Source organism: Dendrobates tinctorius, unplaced genomic scaffold (genome assembly GCF_039654945.1).
Source record: "Dendrobates tinctorius isolate UK_male_01 unplaced genomic scaffold, ASM3965494v1 ptg000191l, whole genome shotgun sequence".
Classification (NCBI taxonomy): domain Eukaryota; kingdom Metazoa; phylum Chordata; class Amphibia; order Anura; family Dendrobatidae; genus Dendrobates; species Dendrobates tinctorius.
This window is the reverse complement of record NW_027361858.1, coordinates 13,828,077-13,848,878: the sequence shown is the minus strand read 5'-3', so window position 1 is coordinate 13,848,878 and position 20,802 is coordinate 13,828,077. Positions and strand designations below refer to the sequence as shown.

The 20,802-nt window shown below is 47.1% G+C and overlaps 1 protein-coding gene across 2 annotated transcripts in view; it reads left to right on the top strand.

Moving 5' to 3' along the window:
• The window catches only part of ACO1 (aconitase 1), a 104,125-nt gene extending 85,339 nt beyond the window's left edge, over positions 1 to 18,786 (top strand). For both annotated transcript variants that reach the window (XM_073552465.1, XM_073552464.1), the window contains exon 21: positions 17,926 to 18,786. In XM_073552465.1, coding sequence (XP_073408566.1) covers positions 17,926 to 18,045 — 120 coding nt within the window. In that variant the 3' untranslated portion in view covers positions 18,046 to 18,786. The remainder of the gene's footprint in view (positions 1 to 17,925) is intronic.
• The last annotated feature ends 2,016 nt before the right edge of the window (positions 18,787 to 20,802 follow it).

Sequence of the window (20,802 nt, the reverse complement as noted above, 5' to 3'; positions counted from 1 at the left end):
ACAGCTCTTAGGTCCGCGGGATTCACGGAGCCTCTTATCTCATGAGATTGGTAGGGCTCTGCTACCAGTGGGGCATACCCCATTTCTTCTTTGTTTTCCCCCTTCTTATTTCCCTGATAAGGGAAAAGAAGTCTGTTACTATGGTGAACATTCTCGAAGGTCACTCACCAGGTATGAGCGGTTGCAGGTACCAGTTCGGGAGGTGGATTCAGGTCCCGTACGGGCTGATCCAAGGATGGTGACTGCTCCTTGCAGCCGATCAGCTGCGTGGAGTGGCTACTAGACCGGTCACCACGCCTGTCCACTCTTTTTTGCCGGAGATGGTGGTGTTGCTGCTGCCTGGCTCCTACTTGGTCTGCTGATCCTGCTGTTCCCCTGTCCCCCACTTCTGGGACGCTTCCAGCCAGGAGCACTTTCAGCGCTTTCATTTTCGAATCTCCCTGTGTGTGACGTCACCTCCTCTCCCAGGCTGCACCGCTCTTTGTCCGGGGAGTGCGCCGTGCGCATGCGGGGACCCGGAAGTCGTTTGTTCATTTCTGGGGCAGCACCATATTGGTACACCTCTGTACCATAGCGCTGCCCGCGCGTGCCCTGGGTACCCACCAGCCCCAGCCTCCTTTCCGGAGCGGCGGCTCGGTCCTCTCCCCCTCGCCCACCCTGTCGAACCAGTCGGCTGCAGCGGTGGCGGCTTCAGGAACCGACCCCGCCGTGACAGGACGGCCCTGGATCTCCTGTTTTGTAAGCTGCTGCTGGTTCTGTAGGTCACCCGTCAAGGACAGGAACCCAACTGAAGGCGGAGGGGAGGTACCGCCCTTTTTATCTGTAGGTTCCTGTCCAGGATGGGCGGATCCCCTCTCTCCGTGGTGCTGTCATGGGTGAGAGAGAATGTCAGGATCTGTGTTTGTAAATGCTGTGGATTAAAACCCTAGATGCCCTTGTCTATAACCGCCATGCCATTCAGGTGTTTAGACAGAGGGAGCATCTGTCAGCCAATCATCTGAACCCTGGTGTCACCATATCACAGGGAACCAGAGTCTGTATCAAAGGGTATTCTGCCTGTCATCATAAGACTACCGTGACAAAGTATTGCAGTATATTATATGAACTGTTAAGAACGTTGATATTCAAGTTCCCAAGATGTGTGTAATCAGTTTTAGACGTTTGCAGCTAATGAGATGCCGGTGCTCTGGGGTGGGACTGCAGGCAGTCTTATCTTCCTCCTCTAATCCAGAGAAATCAAGGAAAGATCTGCCCACAGGTCGCCTCACAGCGCAAACAGTCTGTCTCTGATGAGGAACATGTTTGTGCTTTAATCAGTTTAACAGCAGCAACCTGACAGTGTTAAAACCCTAGATGCCCTTGTCTATAACCGCCATGCCATTCAGGTTATTTAGCAAAATCTTTCTGACATGTTCACTTTAACCCCTTTCCGACGTTGGACGTAATAGTACGCCCACGTTGGAATCCCTTTCCTTTGATGTGGGCTCTGGCGCTGAGCCCACATCTGGCGCTGAGCCCACATCTTTCCTGGCACATGTCAGCTGTTTTGAACAGCTAAGGCCTGTTTCACACTTCCGTTTTTTCAAATCCGTCAAAATCCGTTGGTTTCCGTAAAAAAACGGATCCGCCATTTTTTTTCAGGATCCGTTTTTTTTGTCCCATAGACTTCCATTAGCGGTTACCGCGGATCCGTCAAAAAAACGGATCCGTTTTTAAAAAAACGGATCCGTTTGCATCAGTTTCCGTCAAAAAAACGGAAACGGATCCGTTTGGCGGACACAAAAACGGAAGTGTGAAACAGGCCTAATATGTGCCTCGAACAACCACATGTTGAATCGCGATACACCCATGGCTGTTAACCTGTTAAATGCTGCTGTCAATCGAACAGCAGCATTTAACTTAGGCTTCCAGTAAGCGCGCCGGAAATCCCACCCATCGGTGAACCCATAACATGATCGCGGGTCACCGATGGGTTGGCATGACAACCAGAGGTCTCCAGCAGACCTCTATGGTTGTCATAAATTTCAAAAAACTGACCGTCACATCCAAGCATAAACTAAGTGTGAACAAACAGGTGCTTAACCTAGAGTCACCAACTCATATACACTTAAACAAAATGGGAAGCACACTGTAGCACCATAACATGAAAAATGAATTGCATATTACTGCATTAGAAATATGAAAAATTAAGAAAACTTAGCGCATAAAAAGGCCAATTTATGTGTATTATACGAGAAACGCCTTACCGTGGCTTCCAGGTACACATAAATTGGCCTTTTTATGCGCTAAGCTTTCTCAGTTTTTCATATTTCCAATGCAATTCATTTTTCATATTTCATGTTTGCATGTTATGGCGCTACAGTGTGCTGGTTTTTTTTTTTTTTTTTTTTTGGTTTGAATCTATGGTTGTCATAGCCGAATTGCTATCATTGCAAGTGAGCATTTCTGCTACATACGGACGACCTGATCATTGCCTGTATGTAGCAGAGCCGATCAGACAACTGCAGCCTCTTAAAAAAAAAAAAAAAAAAAAAAAAAAAAAATATATATATATATATAAAATTTCAAATCACCCCCCCTTCGCCTCATTCAAAATAACACAATTTAAAAAGAAAAACCAAACACATACTTGTTATCGCCGCGTTCAGAATTGCCTGCTCTATCTGTAAAAAAAGGATTTACCCGATCGGTAAACGGCGTAACGAGAAATTCAGAATACCAGAGTTATGTTTTCTCTGTTGCCGCTACATTGCAATAAGATACAATAATGGGCGATCAAAAGATCGTATCTACACCAAAATGGTATCCATAAAAACTACGGCTTGGTGCACAAAAAGTAAGCACAAAAAATGGAGACGCTACAAGTCTTGGGAAAATGGTGCCATTTTTTTACCAAAGTTTGGGAGGTTTTTCTCACCACTTAAATAAAAAGAACTTTGACATGTTTGGTGTCTATGAACTCGCAATGACCTGGAAAATCATAATGGCAGGTCAGTTTTAGCATTTAGTGAAAATGGGGGGGAACACCAATCGTGTCAAAAGTACAATTTGTCCCTCAAAACACAAGTCCTCACATGGCCATTTTGACTGAAAAGTAAAAAAAAATATGGATCTGGGAAGATGGGGAGCAAAAAACGAAAATAGCTCCAGTTGCTAAGGGGTTAAGTAATATGCTGAAGAAAAAAAAAAAAAGGTGGCCCTGCAGTTTTTTTATCGCTTCATTGGGGGACACAGATTACCGTGGGTGTATGCTGCTGCTGCTAGGAGGCTGACACTATGCAAAAAAAGGAAAACTAGCTCCTCCCTGGCAGTATACACCCACCGACAGGCACAAAGTACCTCAGTTTGTGCTTAGTGTCTGTAGGAGGCGGACCGGGATCTCCCCAGGTCTGCAGTTAACAATTCCTTTTTCCTTTATAGGTTTTTAGGGGTGTATTAATGTTTTCCCATTTATTTTTCAGATTCAGCTTCAGGAAACGGGGGGTAAATGTTTACCCTGCTTTCCCATATCAGGCGGCTGAGCGAGCAATGTGGTGTTACCCACATCGCAACTCTCAGGACCGCAGGCAGGACCTTTTCCCTATCACCTTCGGGTGCTACGGGCTGACGACTGGTGGCCGGTCCTAGCCGATTTCCCCTCCTCACCCCTCTCCTGGGACAGGGCTGAGAGGAAGACGGCGGTCACCAGCGGTGACTATCCCTTCTGGCAAAAGTTTTGGCGCTGTCTTCTGCACTATTTGGACATGGTGCGGGGTCAGAGGATCCTCATTCCCAGCGGCCTCCCCTCAATGTGGGCCCCTGCGGTCATCCTCCTCAGGGAAGCATGTGGATGTCAGGTAAGCGGTCTAATGCTCCCTCCAGCCCCAGGCTCGCTTCACATGGAAGTCACTGAGGTCGGCGCCGTTCATAGCTGACTTGGTCCATTCCACCTTTGAAATTCCTGCCGTTTTTTTGGCAGGCACGTGCCTCTCAGCTCTCTGCCCGCAGGGGGGGGGTTTGGTATTGAAGCCGCAGACAGCGGGTCCCACATCCCCTTATCTCGCTCATGTCAGCGGCGTCTCGGGCACCGGGGGCATCGGTTCTGAGTGAGAGTCCGGGGGGGGGGGGAACCGGCAGCTCATTTTTTTACTTTCATTTTTGCTTCAGCACCCTTCGCCGGTTCACGCCCCCTGCCTTGCCCGCGCTCTGTTGGCGCCTTTTCCTAGCCTATCATAGAGCTATTTTCTTTTAATAGCTCCCCTTCTCTCCTCCTTATCCGCGCCCGCTCCGCATCCTACATCCAATCGCGCTTCTCTGCCGTCCAGCACCGCCCATCGCTAAGGTCCTGCGGCTCCCTGGGACCTCATGTGAGACTCGCCTCGGATCTCAGCTTGGGGGACACATCGGCTGTGTGCTGCGCATTACGTTAACGAGCTGGACACGCAGGCTCTTATATTCCTGAGCCCTAATTAGCCCCCCTCGGCAGTACCCCGCTCACGCCCTGCAGTATTCTCTCACATAGTTGCTGCTATAATTCTGCAGTCTGTACATATGCCCAACCCTGCAAGGGCTATTTATCCTAGACCCTCCGTTACTCACTTCGCCTGCGCGCGCTGTAAAAAGAAGTGGGCGTCAGGTCAGTCATCTCCTTTCTGCCCGTCCTGCAGACCTTCCACTATGTCTGCCCCACTGGACCACCCCGAGTCCCGGGATGAGAGCAATCCCCCTCCTCCAGAGTGGGCCGTTGCAATGTCTGTCGGTCTCTAACCTGACTAAAGACTCAGTCCCTGGTCCAGGTCTTAGAACGATTACCTCAGCTATCTACAGCCACCTGTGCGCCGACCGGCTCTCACGGTGAGTAGTCTGCACCTGACTGCGACCTCCAGAGGGACAGACTGGGTAGGATTTCTAGGAAGCGGGTTCGGTTTGGCTCTTCTTCCAGCTCGCAAGGTCCTCCCGCTCCACCCAGGCGTCTTTCCTCTTCTCCTTCCTCAGAAGACGACTTGAGGTCAGACGATTCCCAATCGGGATCTGACTCAGAGGCAGACAACATGTCTAAAACACAGGACATGATAGTCTCATATCGGCTATTTTTCATACGCTCAAAATAAAGGAAGACAAGGCGCCCCTCCAGGACTGCTCTGTCCCCTTCAAACGAGCGAAACCTGCCTCCTGAAACTTACCTAATCACAAAGAGTTCGAGACGACTTTAACCAAACACTGGGAACACCCAGAGAAACGTTTCTCAGGCCGCAGGTATTTAGACGTCCTATATCCCTTTGATGCGGACCTTCTCACAAAATGGACAAAAGCTCCCGAAGTGGATCCACCAGTTTCCAGTCTTTCCTCTAAGATGGTTCTGTCTCTTCCGGACGGGGCATCTCTTAAAGATCCAACAAACAGGCAGAATCACTGGCTAAATCGATTTTTGAGGCATCCGGCGCCTCTCTGCCCTATTTTCGCCTCCTCCTGGGTGACGAAAGTCATTTCAGCTTGGGCAAAAATGCTTCGCAAAGGCATCTTGGCGTCAGCTCCTCAAGACGAGTTGGCAGATTTAGCAGACCAGATTAATCATGCGGGTAAATACCTCTTGGCCACCTCCTTGGATGCAGCGGGGTGCGCAGCAAGAGCTAACAGCAACATAGTAGCCATACGCCGTATCTTGGATCAGATAATTTCTGATGCCACTGGAGGTAAAAGTGCTTCCCTTCCCCAGTCTCTGCCTAAACGCTTCTTCAACAGAAAAGCTTCTCGGCCGTTTAGGTCCTTTCGCCCCTTCTCTGCCGCGGAAGGATCATCTCAGCAGGACTGGCCCTCTACCTCCATGGAGCGGAGAAAACCATCTTATAAACCCAATCCCCGTTGGAAATCAAGAGGCCAACCCTCCAGGTCGTCAGGATCCTGCTCCGGTAGATTCTCCTCCAAGTGACGGGTCACCCCCACCTGGAAGTTCTTCCAGGGTGGGAGGCAGACTTTCTTCTTTCATAGACGTGGCTGTCTGTCGACGACGCTTGGGTAAGGGAAATAATCAGATCCAGATACAAAATCAAATTTTCTTTCCCCCCCCCCCCAAAGAGACGTTTTTTTTCTCGACCTCCAAGACAGCAGTCCCAGACTCCAGGGTTCCTCCGGGCCGTCTCCTCCCTTTCCGCCGGAGTTATCGTTCCCGTTCCTTCAAACGAACGGTTTTGAGGGTTTTACTCGAATCTTTTCGTAGTCCCGAAAAAAGACTGTTCCCTTCGCCCAATCTTGGACATCAAGTTGCTCCATCGCCACGTGAGGCTCCTCCACTTCAAGATGGAGTCCCTGCGCTCGGTGATGGCCTCGATGGAACCTGGAGAGTTCCTTTGCTCTGTGGACATACAGGATGCCTATCTTCACATCCCTGTTTGTGTGCAACATCAGAGATATCGCCGCTTTGCGATTCAGGAAAATCACTATCCGTTCACGGCCCTCCCCTTCGGCCTAGCCTCCGCTCCCCGTGTCTTTACGAAGGTGATGGCAACAGTCATGGCAATTCTTCGCTCCAGGGGGATTCTCATTATCCCTTATCTGGACGATCTGTTGATCAAGGGCTCGTCCTGCCAAGACTGTCTTCAAAGTCTTCAGATAACTCTGGATACTCTCACCCGCCTCGGTTGGATAGTCAACAAAGAGAAGTCCATCCTTCACCCTACTCAGCGTCTGACCTTTTTGGGCATGGAATTCGACACGAGTCTAGCCTGGGTGTTTCTTCCGAGGGACAAATTCTGTCCTTTGCAAGCGTATCCGATCCCTAAAACGGTCGAGGCCCATTCCCCTCCGGTCCTGCATGAGGGTCCTGGGGAAGATGATAGCTTCCATGGAGGCAGTGCCTTTCGCATAATTTCACACTCGTCAGCTCCAGCTGTCCCTCCTTTTAGCCTGGGACAAGACCTCGGTTTCTCTGGACCGTCCCAAACTCCTTCCTCTCAGAGTAAGGCAATCTCTGACTTGGTGGACAATACCGGCATCAGTTCTACAGGGAAGGTCCTTTCTTCCGCCTCAGTGGCAAGTCCTCACCACCGATGCCAGCCTTCTAGGATAGGGGGCGGTTTTCCATCGGAAAACTGCCCAAGGCCGCTGGAACGCCCAGGAGACTCTTCTGCCCATCAACCTTCTGGAAATAAGAGCGATCTTCCTTGCCCTCCTCTGCTGGCAGCCTCTCCTTGTAGGCAAACCAGTCTGCATTCAATCGGACAACGCCACGGCCGTTGCGTAAATAAACCACCAAGGCGGTACTCACAGCAGGCAGGTAATGAGAGAAGTGTCAAAGATTCTACATTGGGCAAAGCGTTATGTTCCGGCGATCTCCGCCGTTCACATTCCAGGAGTAGAAAATTGGGCAGCCGACTTCCTAAGGCTACTTTCACACATCCGGTGTGTGTGGGGTCCGGCGGCGTGCAGCAAAAAGCCAGGCCGCCGGATCCGGCCTGCAGTCGTGACACCGGATGTGTGTGCGGCGTCTGATACGGCTCGGACGTGATTTAAAGGAGCCGCAAAAGGAACATATACACCGGTGGACAGAGGCAGCCGCTGAGAGAGACAGCTTCTGAAAGGGAGGGGAGAGGGGGGTGGAGAGAGAGAGAGACAGACATGTGGGGTTAACACTGTGTCCAGGCGAGAGAATCTCTCTTGCCGGGCACTTATGGGGTTAACCCCACAGAGAGATCTCTCTCTCTCTCACCCAGACACTGAGTGTTAACCCCACAAGTGCCCGGCGAGAGAGATCTCTCACAAGTGTCCGGGTGACAGAGATCTCTCTCTCTCGCCGGGCACTTGTGGGGTTAACATTCACAGAGTCCGGGCATGCGCTGTGGAAAAAGCCGGTCCGGCGCTGACAAAATGTTACAGAGAACGTTTTTTGCAGATGCCGGACGGCTAATTTTTGCCGTGTCCGGCAACAACCGGACACGACGCATAACCATCCGGCACGATGCGGCGACCATGAAAGCTTATGGGACAAAACCGGATCCGGTGCTGGATCCGGTTATTAAAAATTTTGCCGCATCGTGCCGGATTACAAAAGCCGGATGTGTGAAAGAGGCCTAAGTCGCCAGGGCCTAGCGTCAGGTGAATGGTCCCTTCACCCCGCAGTCTTCAATCAGATATGCCATCGTTGGGGCACCCCGGACGTCGATCTCATGGCATCTCGGATGAATCACAAAGTTCCTCGCTTCGTAGCCAGGTCCAGGGACCCTCTAGCCGTCGGTTGAGACGCCCTGGTAATTCCGTGGTCCCAGTTCCAATGTCCTTACCTGTTTCCTCCTCTTGCCCTGATCCCAAGGGGGTGGTCAAGAAAATAAAATCAGAAGGCATCCCAGTAATTCTGGTGGCTCCAGACTGGCCAAGATGTCCTTGGTACGCGGAGCTGGTGAACATGCTCGCAGACGTCCTCTGGAGGCTTCCAGAACGTCCAGATCTTCTCTCTCAAGGCCCCCTTTACCACCAGAATTCTCAGTCTCTGAGTTTAGCGGCATGGCCGTTGAGGCCGCGATTCTGAGAGAATCAGGTTTTTCCAACCAGGTCATTCAGACCATGATCAGAGCTAGAAAACCAGCCTCCTCCTGCATTTACCATAGGTACTGGAAGGCTTTTTTCCGTTGGTGCGGCGATAACGAGGTTTTTCCGTTGTCGTTCTCCATTCCATCCATACTTGGCTTCCTCCAGTCCGGCTTAGATGCGGGCCTTTCCCTAAGTACCCTCAAATGCCAGGTCTCGGCTGTGTCGTTTCTTTTCCAGAGGGATCTTGCTCCCTTACTGCAAGTTAAGACCTTTTTCCAGGGGTTCGCCCACGTGGCTCCTCCTCATCATTCTCCAATAGATCTGTGGGATCTCAATCTCGTTCTTGGCACTCTCCAAAAGGCGCCATTCGAGCCTATCCAGGACATTCCTCTTTCCCTTCTCTCATGGAAGGTAACTTTCCTGATCGCCATCACTTCCATTAGGAGAGTTTCTGAGCTGGCAGCCTTATCCTGTCGTTCCCCGTACCTAATCCTCCATCAGGATAAGGTCATTCTCAGGCCAGTTCCCTCCTTCCTTCCAAAAGTGGTATCCCCGTTCCACATTAATGAGGATATCGTCCTTCCTTCTTTTTGCCCTGCGCCTGCTCACCCTCTGGAAAAGTCGCTCCACAATCTGGATGTAGTGAGAGCCTTGCATGTCTATCTTGCCAGGACCGCTTCTCTTCGTCAATCCAATTCCCTGCTTGTTATCTCTGAAGGTCGCCGGAAAGGGCTTCCGGCATCCAAATCCACAATCACTCGCTGGATTCGTTCTACCATTCTGGAAGCTTACCGCCTTCAGGAGAAACGGCCCCCTCTGGGAGTGAGAGCCCACTCCACCCGGGCTGTAGGGGCTTCTTGGACTGTTCGACACCAGGCTTCCGCTTTACAACTTTTCAGGGCCGCGACCTGGTCGTCTTTGCACACGTTTGCGAGGTTCTACAGGGTTCATACCCAGGCCCCATCTGATGCAGCTTTTGGTAGGAAGGTTCTGCAGGCGGCGGTAGCACATCGGCCGACCCAAGTCCTTCCTTCTCGTTCCTTTATTGCTGTTCCCACCCTCGGGACTGCTTTGGAACATCCCATGGTAATCTGTGTCCCCCAATGAAGCGATAAAGAGGGATTTTTTGGGTTCTTACTGTAAAATCTTTCTTGGAGCCTTCATTGGGGGACACTGCACCCTCCCTGTTTAAGTTGTACCATGTTTGAGTCTTCGAGTCTCTTGTTGGGTTGGTACATATGTTAAAGAGTTTTTCGGTTGCTTCTCCTACTGCTTTCTCACCAACTGAGGTACTTTGTGCCTGTCGGTGGATGTATACTGCCGGGGAGGAGCTAATATTCCTTTTTTTTGCATAGTGTCAGCCTCCTAGCAGCATACACCCATGGTAATCTGTGTCCCCCAATGAAGGCTCCAAGAAAGAGATTTTACGGTAAGAACCCAAAAAATCCCTCTTTTAGACTTGTCTTTCTCTGAAGAGGCTATGCTACATGTTTAATTTCCCAGAGGAGCATTGCATGGTCTAGAAGTCTTTGTGCCAACTTGGCACTTCCCATAGGGGAAACAATTACCCCCTTAGATACCCAGTCAGAGGGCTCTTACGTAGTCATATCAGACCTCCCACTCAGCAATGATGAGGAACAAACACTCCAAAACAAGTATCTGCTAATTTTATGTCTAGTTTGTCATCCTATTCAAAGTCATGTTGAAACGCCCTTTAAAAGATGGATATTGACTATTAATATTGTCGCATCCATTAGGTGGCACTATAGTTTTTCTCCCTGAAGAGGCTATTTGCATAACCTAAAAAAAAATTAAATGGCAGTGTTTTTAATGTATGTCTACCGATATGGTGATACAAAATGTTTATCGCATTTCAGGTTTTTTTTTTTGGTTTTTTTTTCCCCTTTCTAAGGATGGGTTATTTTGAAATCTCTAAAATATATTTTAGATCTTTTCAAGACTTGCTTTTACTTTAACTATACTTTTCTTTAGTCCCCTGTGAAAGTTTAAACCTGTGAATGTTTGTTTCTTGAATGTACTACAATACTACAGTGCCTTGCAAAAGTATTCTGGAACTTTTCAATCTTTTCCCACATATCATGCTTCAAACATAAAGATACCAAATGTAAATTTTTGGTGAAGAATCAACAAGTGGGACACAATTGTGAAGTTGAACAGAATTTATTGCTTATTTTAATTTTTTGTGGAAAGTCAAAAACTGAAAAGTGGGGCGTGCAATATTATTCGACCCCTTTACTTTCAGTGCAGCAAACTCACTCCAGAAGTTCATTGTGGACCTCTGAATGATTCAATGTTGTCCTAAATGACTAATGATGATAAATATAATCCACCTGTGTGTAATCAAGTCTCCGTATAAATGCACCTGCTCTGTGATAGTCTCAGGGTTCTGTTTGAAGCACAGTGAGAGCATCATGAAGACCAAGGAACACAACAGGCAGGTCCGTGATACTGTTGTGGAGAAGTTTAAAGCCGGATTTGGATACAAAATGATTTCCAAAACTTTAAGCATCCCAGGGAGCACTGTGCAAGCGATCATATTGAAATGGAAGGAGTATCACACCACTGCAAATCTTCCAAGACCCCCGGCCGCCTTTCAACTCAAACAAGAAAACTGATCAGAGATGCAGCCAAGAGGCTCATGATCACTCTGGATGAACTGTAGAGATCTACAGCTGAGGTGGGACAGTCTGTCCATAGGACAACAATCAGTCCTACACTGCACAAATGTGGCCTTTATGCAAGAGTGTCAAGAAGAAAGCCATTTCTCAAAGATATCCATAAAAAGTGTCGTTTAAAGTTTGCAACAAGCCACCTGGGAGACACACCAAACATTTGGAAGAATGTGCTCTGGTCAGATGAAATTAAAATCGAACTTTTTGGCAACAATGCCAAACGATATGTTTGGCGTAAAGGCAACACAGCTAATCACCCTGAACACACCATCCCCACTGTCAAACATGGTGGTAGCAGTTCCCTGGTTTGGGCCTGCTTTTCTTCAGCAGGGACAGGGAAGATTGGCTCCATCCATCTGTCCATCAATTTTAACAAATACAGGACCATTCTTGAAGAAAATCTCTGCAAACGACCTGAGACTGGGACGGAGATTTGTCTTCCAACAAGACCATGATCCCAAGCATAAAGCAAAATCTAAAATGGAATGGTTCACAAATAAATGTATCCAGGTGTTAGGCCACTTTCACACATCCAGCTTTTTTAATCCGTCACGATGCGGCGAAATTTGTAAAAACCGGATCCGTCACCGATTGGCACCGGATCTGGTTTTTGTCCCATAAACTTGAATTATCGCCGCATTGTGCCAGATGGGCATGCGGCTTGTCTGGTTTTTGCCGGATACGGCCAAAATTCGCCGTCCGGCGTCTGGAAAAAACATTCCATGGTACGTTTTTTCCCAGCGCCGGACCGGTTTTTTGAACAGCTCTCACACGCTCACATCCCCGGCTCTCATACCCCGGCTGCGCTGCTCCTCTAAATCTGACCACCACCATATCAGGCCACATTAAACGATCCGGTGTCAGCAGTTCATCCCGGATCCGACGCTATGGCTTTTCACCGCACGGCGCCGGAGTCAAAAAGCCGGATGTGTGAAAGTAGCCTTAGAATGGCCAAGTCAATGTCCAGACCTGAATCCAATCGAGAATCTGTGGAAAGAGCTGAAAGCTGCTGATCACAAACGATCTCCATCAAACCTCACTGAGCTCAAGCTGTTTGCCAAGGAAGAATAGGCAAGAATTTCAGTCTCTCGATGTACGAAACTGATAGAGACATACGCCAAGCGACTTGCAGCTGTAATCGCAGCAAAAGGTGGCGCAACAAACTGGTAAGTTAAAGGGGCCGAATAATATTGCACGCCTCACTTTCCAGTTTTTGACTTTCCACAAAAATTTAAAATAAGCAATAAATTTCGTTCAAGTTCACAATTGTGTTCCACTTGTTGTTCTTTACCAAAAATTTACATTTGGTATCTTTATGTTTGAAGCATGATATGTGGGAAAAGGTTGAAAAGTTCCAGGGAGCCAAATACTTTCGCAAGACACTGTATATTGCAGTATATAGTTTAAATGATATTGTCCTATGAAGCCCAGCCCCGGGTTGGGCTTCACAGGAGGAATAAGTTAGTAGCCATCTGTGCAGTCTTGTCGTGAGAGTGAGTGGGTGCAATGGTAACTAGTGCTTTGGATGGTCAAATTATTTACATTCTGCGGTCAGTGATTAACGGCAACATTGAAATGGTTTAAACAGCAGTGATTTGAAGGAAGCTTGGGTCGCTGCTGTGTATCACAACCCCTTCCAACATGTGAATGCTACTCCATACCCATTAGAGTATGGCTAAGGCTGGTTTCACATTAGCGCTTATTAAGCGCACGCACGGCCGGGGGTAGCTCCGCCCCCGACCCGGCTCTCTGCCCGGCGTGCCCGCCCCTTGCTTGTAGCGCCGCCTCCTAGCGCACAGCGGCGCCTGCGATCGGCGCACCCCATCTTTAGCATAGGGTGCGCAGATCGTGCGCAGGCCGTGCGCTAGTTGCGCTTTGACCTGCGCTGCGCACTTTTGACGGTGCGCCGTGCGCGCTAAAATCCGAAAAGTTTGATTTTGGCGCGCATGGCACACCGTCAAAAGTGCGCAGCGCAACTAGCGCACGGCCTGCGCACGATCTGCGCACCCTATGCTAAAGATAGGGTGCGCCGATCGCAGGCGCCGCTGTGCGCTAGGAGGCGGCGCTACAAGCAAGGGGCGGGCAAGCCGGGCAGAGAGCCGGCTCGGGGGCGGAGCTACCCCCGGCCGTGCGTGCGCTTAAAAAGCGCTAATGTGAAACCAGCCTTAGATATGACTTTTATTACACAAAAGTAAGAAAACAAACTATATAATTTTTGTATTTCCATAATTGCACTGATACAGATGTAACTTATGACTTGAAAATTAAACCGCTATGGCTGTTAGAGAATAGTTATTTAAAAATGAAAAGTCTTTTTTTATAAATCAATAGTACACCTGAAAGTAAGCAACTTTAACAGAGAAACCTGCTTTTTCCTCCTCGACTGATCATTCATTTTCAAAATTCTCCATTTTCGACTAAAATCTCTTTAGTGAACGTTCCTGAATCATAGGTGCATAGAATGGTAGAGTTGGAAGGGACATCCTGGGTCATCTGGTCCAACTCCCTGCTCAAAGCAGGATTCACTAAATTATCCCAGACAGATGTCTGTCCATCCTCTGTTTGAAGACTTCTTTAGAAGGAGAACTCACCACCTCTCGTGGCAGCCTGTTCCCACTGATTGATCACCCTAATCTGTGTCTCCTCCCATTCAGTTTCATCCCATTGCTTCTAGTCTTTCCTTGTGCAAATGAGAATAAAGATGATCCTTCTGCAATGTGACAGCCCTTGAGATATTTGTAGACAGCTATTAAGTCTCCTTTCAGTCTTCTCTTTTGCAAGCTAAACATTCCCAAATCCTGTAACAGATCCAAATAGGACATGGTTTGCAGACCAATCACCATTCTGGTCGCTCTTCTCTGAACTTGCTCCAGTTTGTTGATGTGTTTTTTAAAATGTGGTGCCCAAAACTGGACACCGTAATCCAGATGAGGTCTGACCAAAGAGGAGTAGAGGGCCATAATGACTACACTTGATCTAGACTGCATGCTTCTGTTAATACGTCACAGAATGGTTTGCCTTTTTTGTTGCTGCATCATACTGTCGACTCATGTTCAGTCTATGATCTATTACTATACCCAAGTATATCTTTTTGAATCCTCTCTTCTCTAGTATTAGCTATCCCTCCTAGATTTGTATCATTAGCAAATTTAATCAGTTTACCCTCAATTCCTTCATCTAAATCATTAATAAAGATGTTGAACAATACAGGGCCCAGGACAGAGCCCTGTGGTACCCCACTTGAGACATTCTTCCAACTAGATTTGCAGCCATTTACGACCATGATTTGGATCCGATCACTAAGCCAGTTATGAATCCACCTAACAGTTGCCTTGTCCATTCTATACGTAATCATTTTTACAATAAGGATTGTGTGAGATACTTTGTCAAATGCTTTGCTGAAGTCAAGATATACTATACAGCATTTCCCTGATCCACCCAGTCAGTGATTCTGTCATAGATGGAAACTAAGTTAGTCTGACATGACTTATTAGTTACAAACCCATGCTGACTGTTTAATCACTTCATTATTATTCAGAAACTTACATACATGTTTAATAATTTGTTCAAAGATCTTTCCTGGTATAGAAGTCAGACTCACCGGCCTATAGTTCCTTGGGTCCACCTTCTTCCCCTTTTTGAAGATAGGAACAACATTTGCTCTTCTCCAGTCATCTGGGACTTATCCTGTTCTCCAAGAATTCTCAAAGATTATGGAGAGTGGTTCAAAATTTCTTCTACTTCCTTCAGTACTCTGGGGTGTAATTCATCTGGACCTGGAGACTTGAATTCTTTTAGGTTAGTTAAGGGAATATAAGAATCCAAGATATCTATAAACAGAAAGATAGTGAGGAAACACTTAATAGGACAGTGAAGATCAGTTGATGTTACATTTCCTTTCTGAGAGAAAACAGATGCAAAATAGGAATTTAAAAGTTCGACCTTATCAAAATCCTGACTTACCATTTCATCATTTTCATCCTGTAAAAATCCTATAGCATCTTTGACTTTTCTTTTACTTTTGACATATCCCCAAAATCCTTTTTTATTGCTTATGACATCTCTTGCAAGCCTTAATTCATTGTCAACTTTAGATAATCAGATTCGTGCTCTGCAGATTCTGTAAACAGCATTATATTCTTCTTTAGATATGCCTCCCTCTTTCCATTTGATAAACATTTCTTTCTTCCTATTTAGCATGTGCTTAAGTTCTGTGTTCATCCATACTGGTTTCCCTCTTTTCAGGATTGGCAACGATTGTGCTTTGAGAATCTCATTTTTCAAGATTTCCCATCCTTCCTGGACATTTGTCCTTAAGGATATCTAGCCATTGAATCCCTCCAATTCTCTTTGAGGCTGTGTGCCCATGATGTGATTTTTAAGCGTTTTTGCCGCGATTTTCGGCGCAAAAACGCTGCGAAAACGTTTAAAAATCTTGTACATGACGCACCCCATGCATTCCTATGGCATTCCGCACATGCTGTGCTAATGCTGCGCTTTTTTCCGCGGTAGAATCGCATCGCGGAAAAAATCGCAGCATGATCATTCTTTTGTGCGGAATTGCAAAGAATTGCCGCGATTCCGCACCCATAGGAATGCATGAGAATCGCTTACTTCTCGCATGTGGCTATGCCCACCATGCGGGAAGTTAAGCGTCTCATGTGCCGTTGGTACCCACGGTGTGGAGGAGAGGAGACTGTCCTCCAGGCCCTGGGTACCATACCCCTGTAAAAAAAAAAAAAAAAAAAAAAAAAAAAAAATCGGGGTATATTTACCTTCCGACGTCCCGCGCTGCATTCCTGGGCCTTAGCGTTCCCAGTAATGCCTTGCGGCAAGGTCTTGTGATGACGTAGTCTCGCGTGACTCAGCGATCTCGCTGCGCACTTTTGACGGTGCGCCGTGCGCGCCAAAATCAAACTTTTCGGATTTTGGCGCGCACGGCGCACCGTCAAAAGTGCGCAGTGCAGGTCAAAGCGCAACTAGCGCACGGCCTGCGCACGATCTGCGCACCCTATGCTAAAGATAGGGTGCGCCGATCGCAGGCGCCGCTGTGTGCTAGGAGGCGGCGCTACAAGCAAGGGGCGGGCACGCCGGGCAGAGAGCCGGCTCGGGGGCGGAGCTACCCCCGGCCGTGCGTGCGCTTAAAAAGCGCTAATGTGAAACCAGCCTTAGTTGTATCCTTCTAGCCTTGTATTCCAATCATGTGTATCGTCCCACCAAGTTATTACCGTATATACTCGTGTAAAAGCCGAGATTTTCAGCCCATTTTTTGGGGCTGAAAGTCCCCTCCAACCCCCCCCTTCTTGGCTTTCACACGTGTCATATACCTGGGGGTCGGCGGGAGAGGGGGTGTCGGATCATTCTTGCCTGTCCTGCTGTGGTCTCTGCAGCCCCGCTCGATTCTCCACTCCACTGTCTCCCTTCCTGTCTTCAGTGGTCACGTGGTGCCGCTCATTACCACTCGTGAACATGCGCATATTCATGAGTGGTAATGTGCGGCACCATGTGACTGCTGAAGACAGGAAGGGAGACAGTGGAGAAGCGAGCGAGGCTGCAGAGACTGCGGCAGGATGGGTGAGTATATCAATATTCACCTGTCCCCCGGTCCATCGCTGCTCACCGCTGTCTCTGCTGCATCCTGTGTCTGTGACGTTTAGGCAGCAGTGGGCGCGGTAACGTGATTAGTGTGCGCCGCCCCTCTGCTGGCTGAATGGTCACTGACACAAGAAGCGGCAGACAGCGGCGATGGACCCAGGAGAGGTGAGTGTGGCTTTTTTTTTTTTTTTTTTTTTTTGCAGCATATGGGGGCATAGTCTATGGAGCAGCATATGGGGACATAGTCTATGGAGCAGCATATGGGGGCATATTCTATGGGGCAGCATATGGGGGCATAAACTATGGGGCAGCATATGGGGGCATAAACTATGGAGCAGCATATGGGGGGCATAATCTATGGAGCAGCATATGGGGACATATTCTATGGATTCCACCCTCGGCTTATACACGAGTCAATAAGTTTTCCCAGTTTTGCGGCAAAATTAGGGAGGTCGGCTTATACACGAGTATATATGGTACCTCATATTCCTTTTCCTGCGTTAGTAGTTCCGGTTCTCCTTGTTTGTTGCCCATGCTTTGTGCATTCGTATAGAAACATTTTAGTTTGTGATTGGCTTCTCTTTCGCCAATATTTTTGTTGTTTAGTTTTTTTGTTTTTTTTTCTGTCATTGTTCTTCCACTTCTAATAGCAGAGTTCTCAATATTATTTTGTCAGGTGTATGGCTTTTTCTGGCCTTTTGCTTCCCTTCCCACATTGTTCTAGTTTAAAGCTCTCTTGATGAAGTGTACCAACGCGACTTCCAAATGCATGTTTTCCTGATAGATGACAATTGGTGCTTATAAGATTCTATGTATAGCGAAGGGAAGCACTGTAGGCAGAGCTCCTTCTTCCTCAATTTTACGTGGGATCTTCTAAAAACCAACTAAAATCTCTTGTATCAGTAATCTAAAAATTGTCTTCACTGAATACAGATTTTATCAGTGAATTGATAATTTTGAGATTGATCAGTCCTGGCAAAGAAAGAAGCAGATTTCTCTAAAATATATCACAAAGCTTCTCATTTCACATATATTATTGTTTCTTTATTAAAAAAAAATGTAATTAAAATGATGGCTACTCTTTTAACATGGCATAGCAGTTTAGAGTAACATTTTCTCTTTCATCCCTTTACAGTTGGATACAGGAAAATCTTTTGAAGCCTTAATGAGATTTGACACAGACGTGGAACTTACCTATTACCGCAATGGAGGCATCCTGAACTACATGATCCGCAAAATGGCCCATTCTAGTTAAGAGTGAGATCTGGAATATGTACAGCAACTTAGAAGGATGGAGATAAAACCTTGATCTGTGACATTAAAATGTGGAAGCTTTGGTGAAATAAAGCAGAAGGATATCCATATGCTGCCATGTTTCTGCAGGCTACTGACAATACTCAGGAATATGTTTTGTGACAGTCCGTTGCTCTGGTGTCACCATAAGTATGCATGTAATTCTGGTCTTGGAGTTTCCTGCCCGTAATGCCAGAGCTACTGATACAGAGGTGGTTCTAAATCCGCACAGATACTCACATTTGTCCCTTATTGCCATAGTCATCAATTGTTTTCATGTTTTACTCCTTGATTTCTTGAGTTTTCACTTGGCTCAGAAGCCGTTCAACAGTTGCACAAAACACATCTGAGTTTTTTTTTCTAACATAATACAGCTCATTCATATAAATGGGGAAGAGCTGAATACCAGAGTGGCCCTGCTTCTGTATAATAAAAAAAAAAAAAAAAAAATGCATTTTTTGGACTCTGGATAACCTCTTGTAATATTTGAGTCATAAAAGCAATGAACATTGTAGTTATCATAAGACTTAAAGCCATTACACAATAAAGTTGATTGAAAATGTAATTATTTCTAGATTATTTGATCCCAGGTTTGCACAGATTACCACTTTCCTCAATTTCTGCTTGTTTTAAAGTCATATTCACAATAAAGGCCTTGTGTACAAAAAGAATCAGTGGGAATAAATCTATTTTCAGATGTAAATATTGTGTTCTTTTCATAAAGTTCTCCTTAACCTCAATTATACAACTCGCATTTGTTGTCATGAATGTATTTCTTCTCTTCGTATATGGTCATATTCCCATTTTCTAATCAATTTTGAAGAGCAGGCAAAAAAAAATTTTTTTACAAGAAACATGCAGATGAATCTTTTTTTTTTTTTTGTCATTCACCCCATCTGTCACCTGTTTTTCTTTTCTTTTTCCCATAAAAAAAAAATGGCTGACGGATGAGACACATTTTTGTTTTGTTTTTTTCTTAAACCCTTCTGTGCAACCTGCTACACATCAGCACACTGTCAATAATTAATGTAGAGTGGGCACTGGAAGCTGTGACTGCTCCTTCAAAATGTTAAGTACCGTATTTTCCAGCGTATAAGAAGACTTTTTAACCCCTGAAAATCTGCTTATACGCCGGGTGTCCTCTTATATGACGAGTGCATATGGGGGAAGGGGTCCCGATGAACAAGGGAGGGTGTAAATGGTGTTATCATCCCCCTTTTACCTCATTGGTGATAGCGGTACGGCGGCTCCTTCAGCAGTGTGGCGGCTCTGTGCTGGGGGGCGGCGGCTCCTCTTTGTTCAGCGTGGGGGCGCTGTGCTCGGGGGCGGCTGCGGAGGCTCTCTGTCCAGCGTCGGGGCTCCTCCTGCAGTTCCCCAAAGCCCGGAGGCCCAGGCAGCGCCATTGCTGCGATGTGGCCTCCGGGAAAATGGCCGCCAGAGCCCACGCATGCTCAGATTCAGATCTCGGGAGACGAGATCTGAATCTGAGCATACATGGGCTCCGGTGACCATTTTCAGGGAGGCCACCACATCGCAGCAATGGCACTGCCTGGGCCTCCAGGCTTTGGGGAAATGCCGGAGGAGCCCCAACGCTGGACAGAGAGCCTCCGCAGCTGCCTCCCAGCACAGCGCCCCCCCCCCGCTGAACAAAGAGGAGCCGCCACAGTGCAGATGGAGTAGCCGCTGATCCCCAGCACAGAGACCCGCAGACAGCACCGCTGCCACCAATGAGGTAAAAGGGGGATGATAACTCCACGTACACCCTCCCTTTGTCATCGGGACCACTCCCCCGCACCCAGCATATAAGATGACACATGGCATATAAGAAGACCCCCGACTTTTAAGAAAATGTTCTATTTTAGTTGGGGGGGGTCGTCTTATACGCCTGGTCATCTTATACGGTAAATGAAATTCGTGCAAATAAAAACTTCAACTGAACCCACGAAAACCAAGTCCCTACTCAGGCAAGTCATCTGAGATATGGATGGATTCCGCATTGCTGATAGCACAAGAGCTCTGAAAAGGCAACACTGCTTCTCTCCCTTACAAGATCCAGTACAATCCTTCTGAAATAAAAAAAAAACATACCATCTTCCTTCTGTGCCTCTCATTGTGCTTCAACTGTAGCTGATATTTGCATGTTTGGCATTACTGTTGTGAGGAGAAATTATTTACTGTAATTTATGGGGGTGTTTATATCCAGAATCACAGCTAGAATGTATTGGACACTACAATGGCATATTTGCAATTCTTACCCTGCAACACTAACTCATGCTTTTTATTTTTAAAAAACACTTGTGGGGCCAAAACAGTCTGTACACACATAGTTTATTTCTTACATGGGGGGTGTAATTTACAAAATAAGGTCACTTAAGCGAGAGAAAGTTTATGCTGTTTTGGCATTTAGGGGCTCTGTACATGGTGTCCACAAACTTTTCAAGGAACATTTGAGCTCCAAAAGTCAAATAGCACGCCTTCCTTCCCGAGCTCTAGGATTGAAGCTTGAGGCCAATTTGCATATTCCATGTGCCTTCTGGGAAAAGCGAAGAGTCTCCCTCAGCAAGAATTTTTGCTTGTAGGACATTATTGCCGGACCGCTTGGCTGATTGAGTAGATTACACAAGAAGGAAGACACAGCAAGTCAGGATCTAGGAGCAACTTGGCAGATGTGATAACCTATATGGTGAGCTCCAACATGTGCTACATGTTCACAGATCGA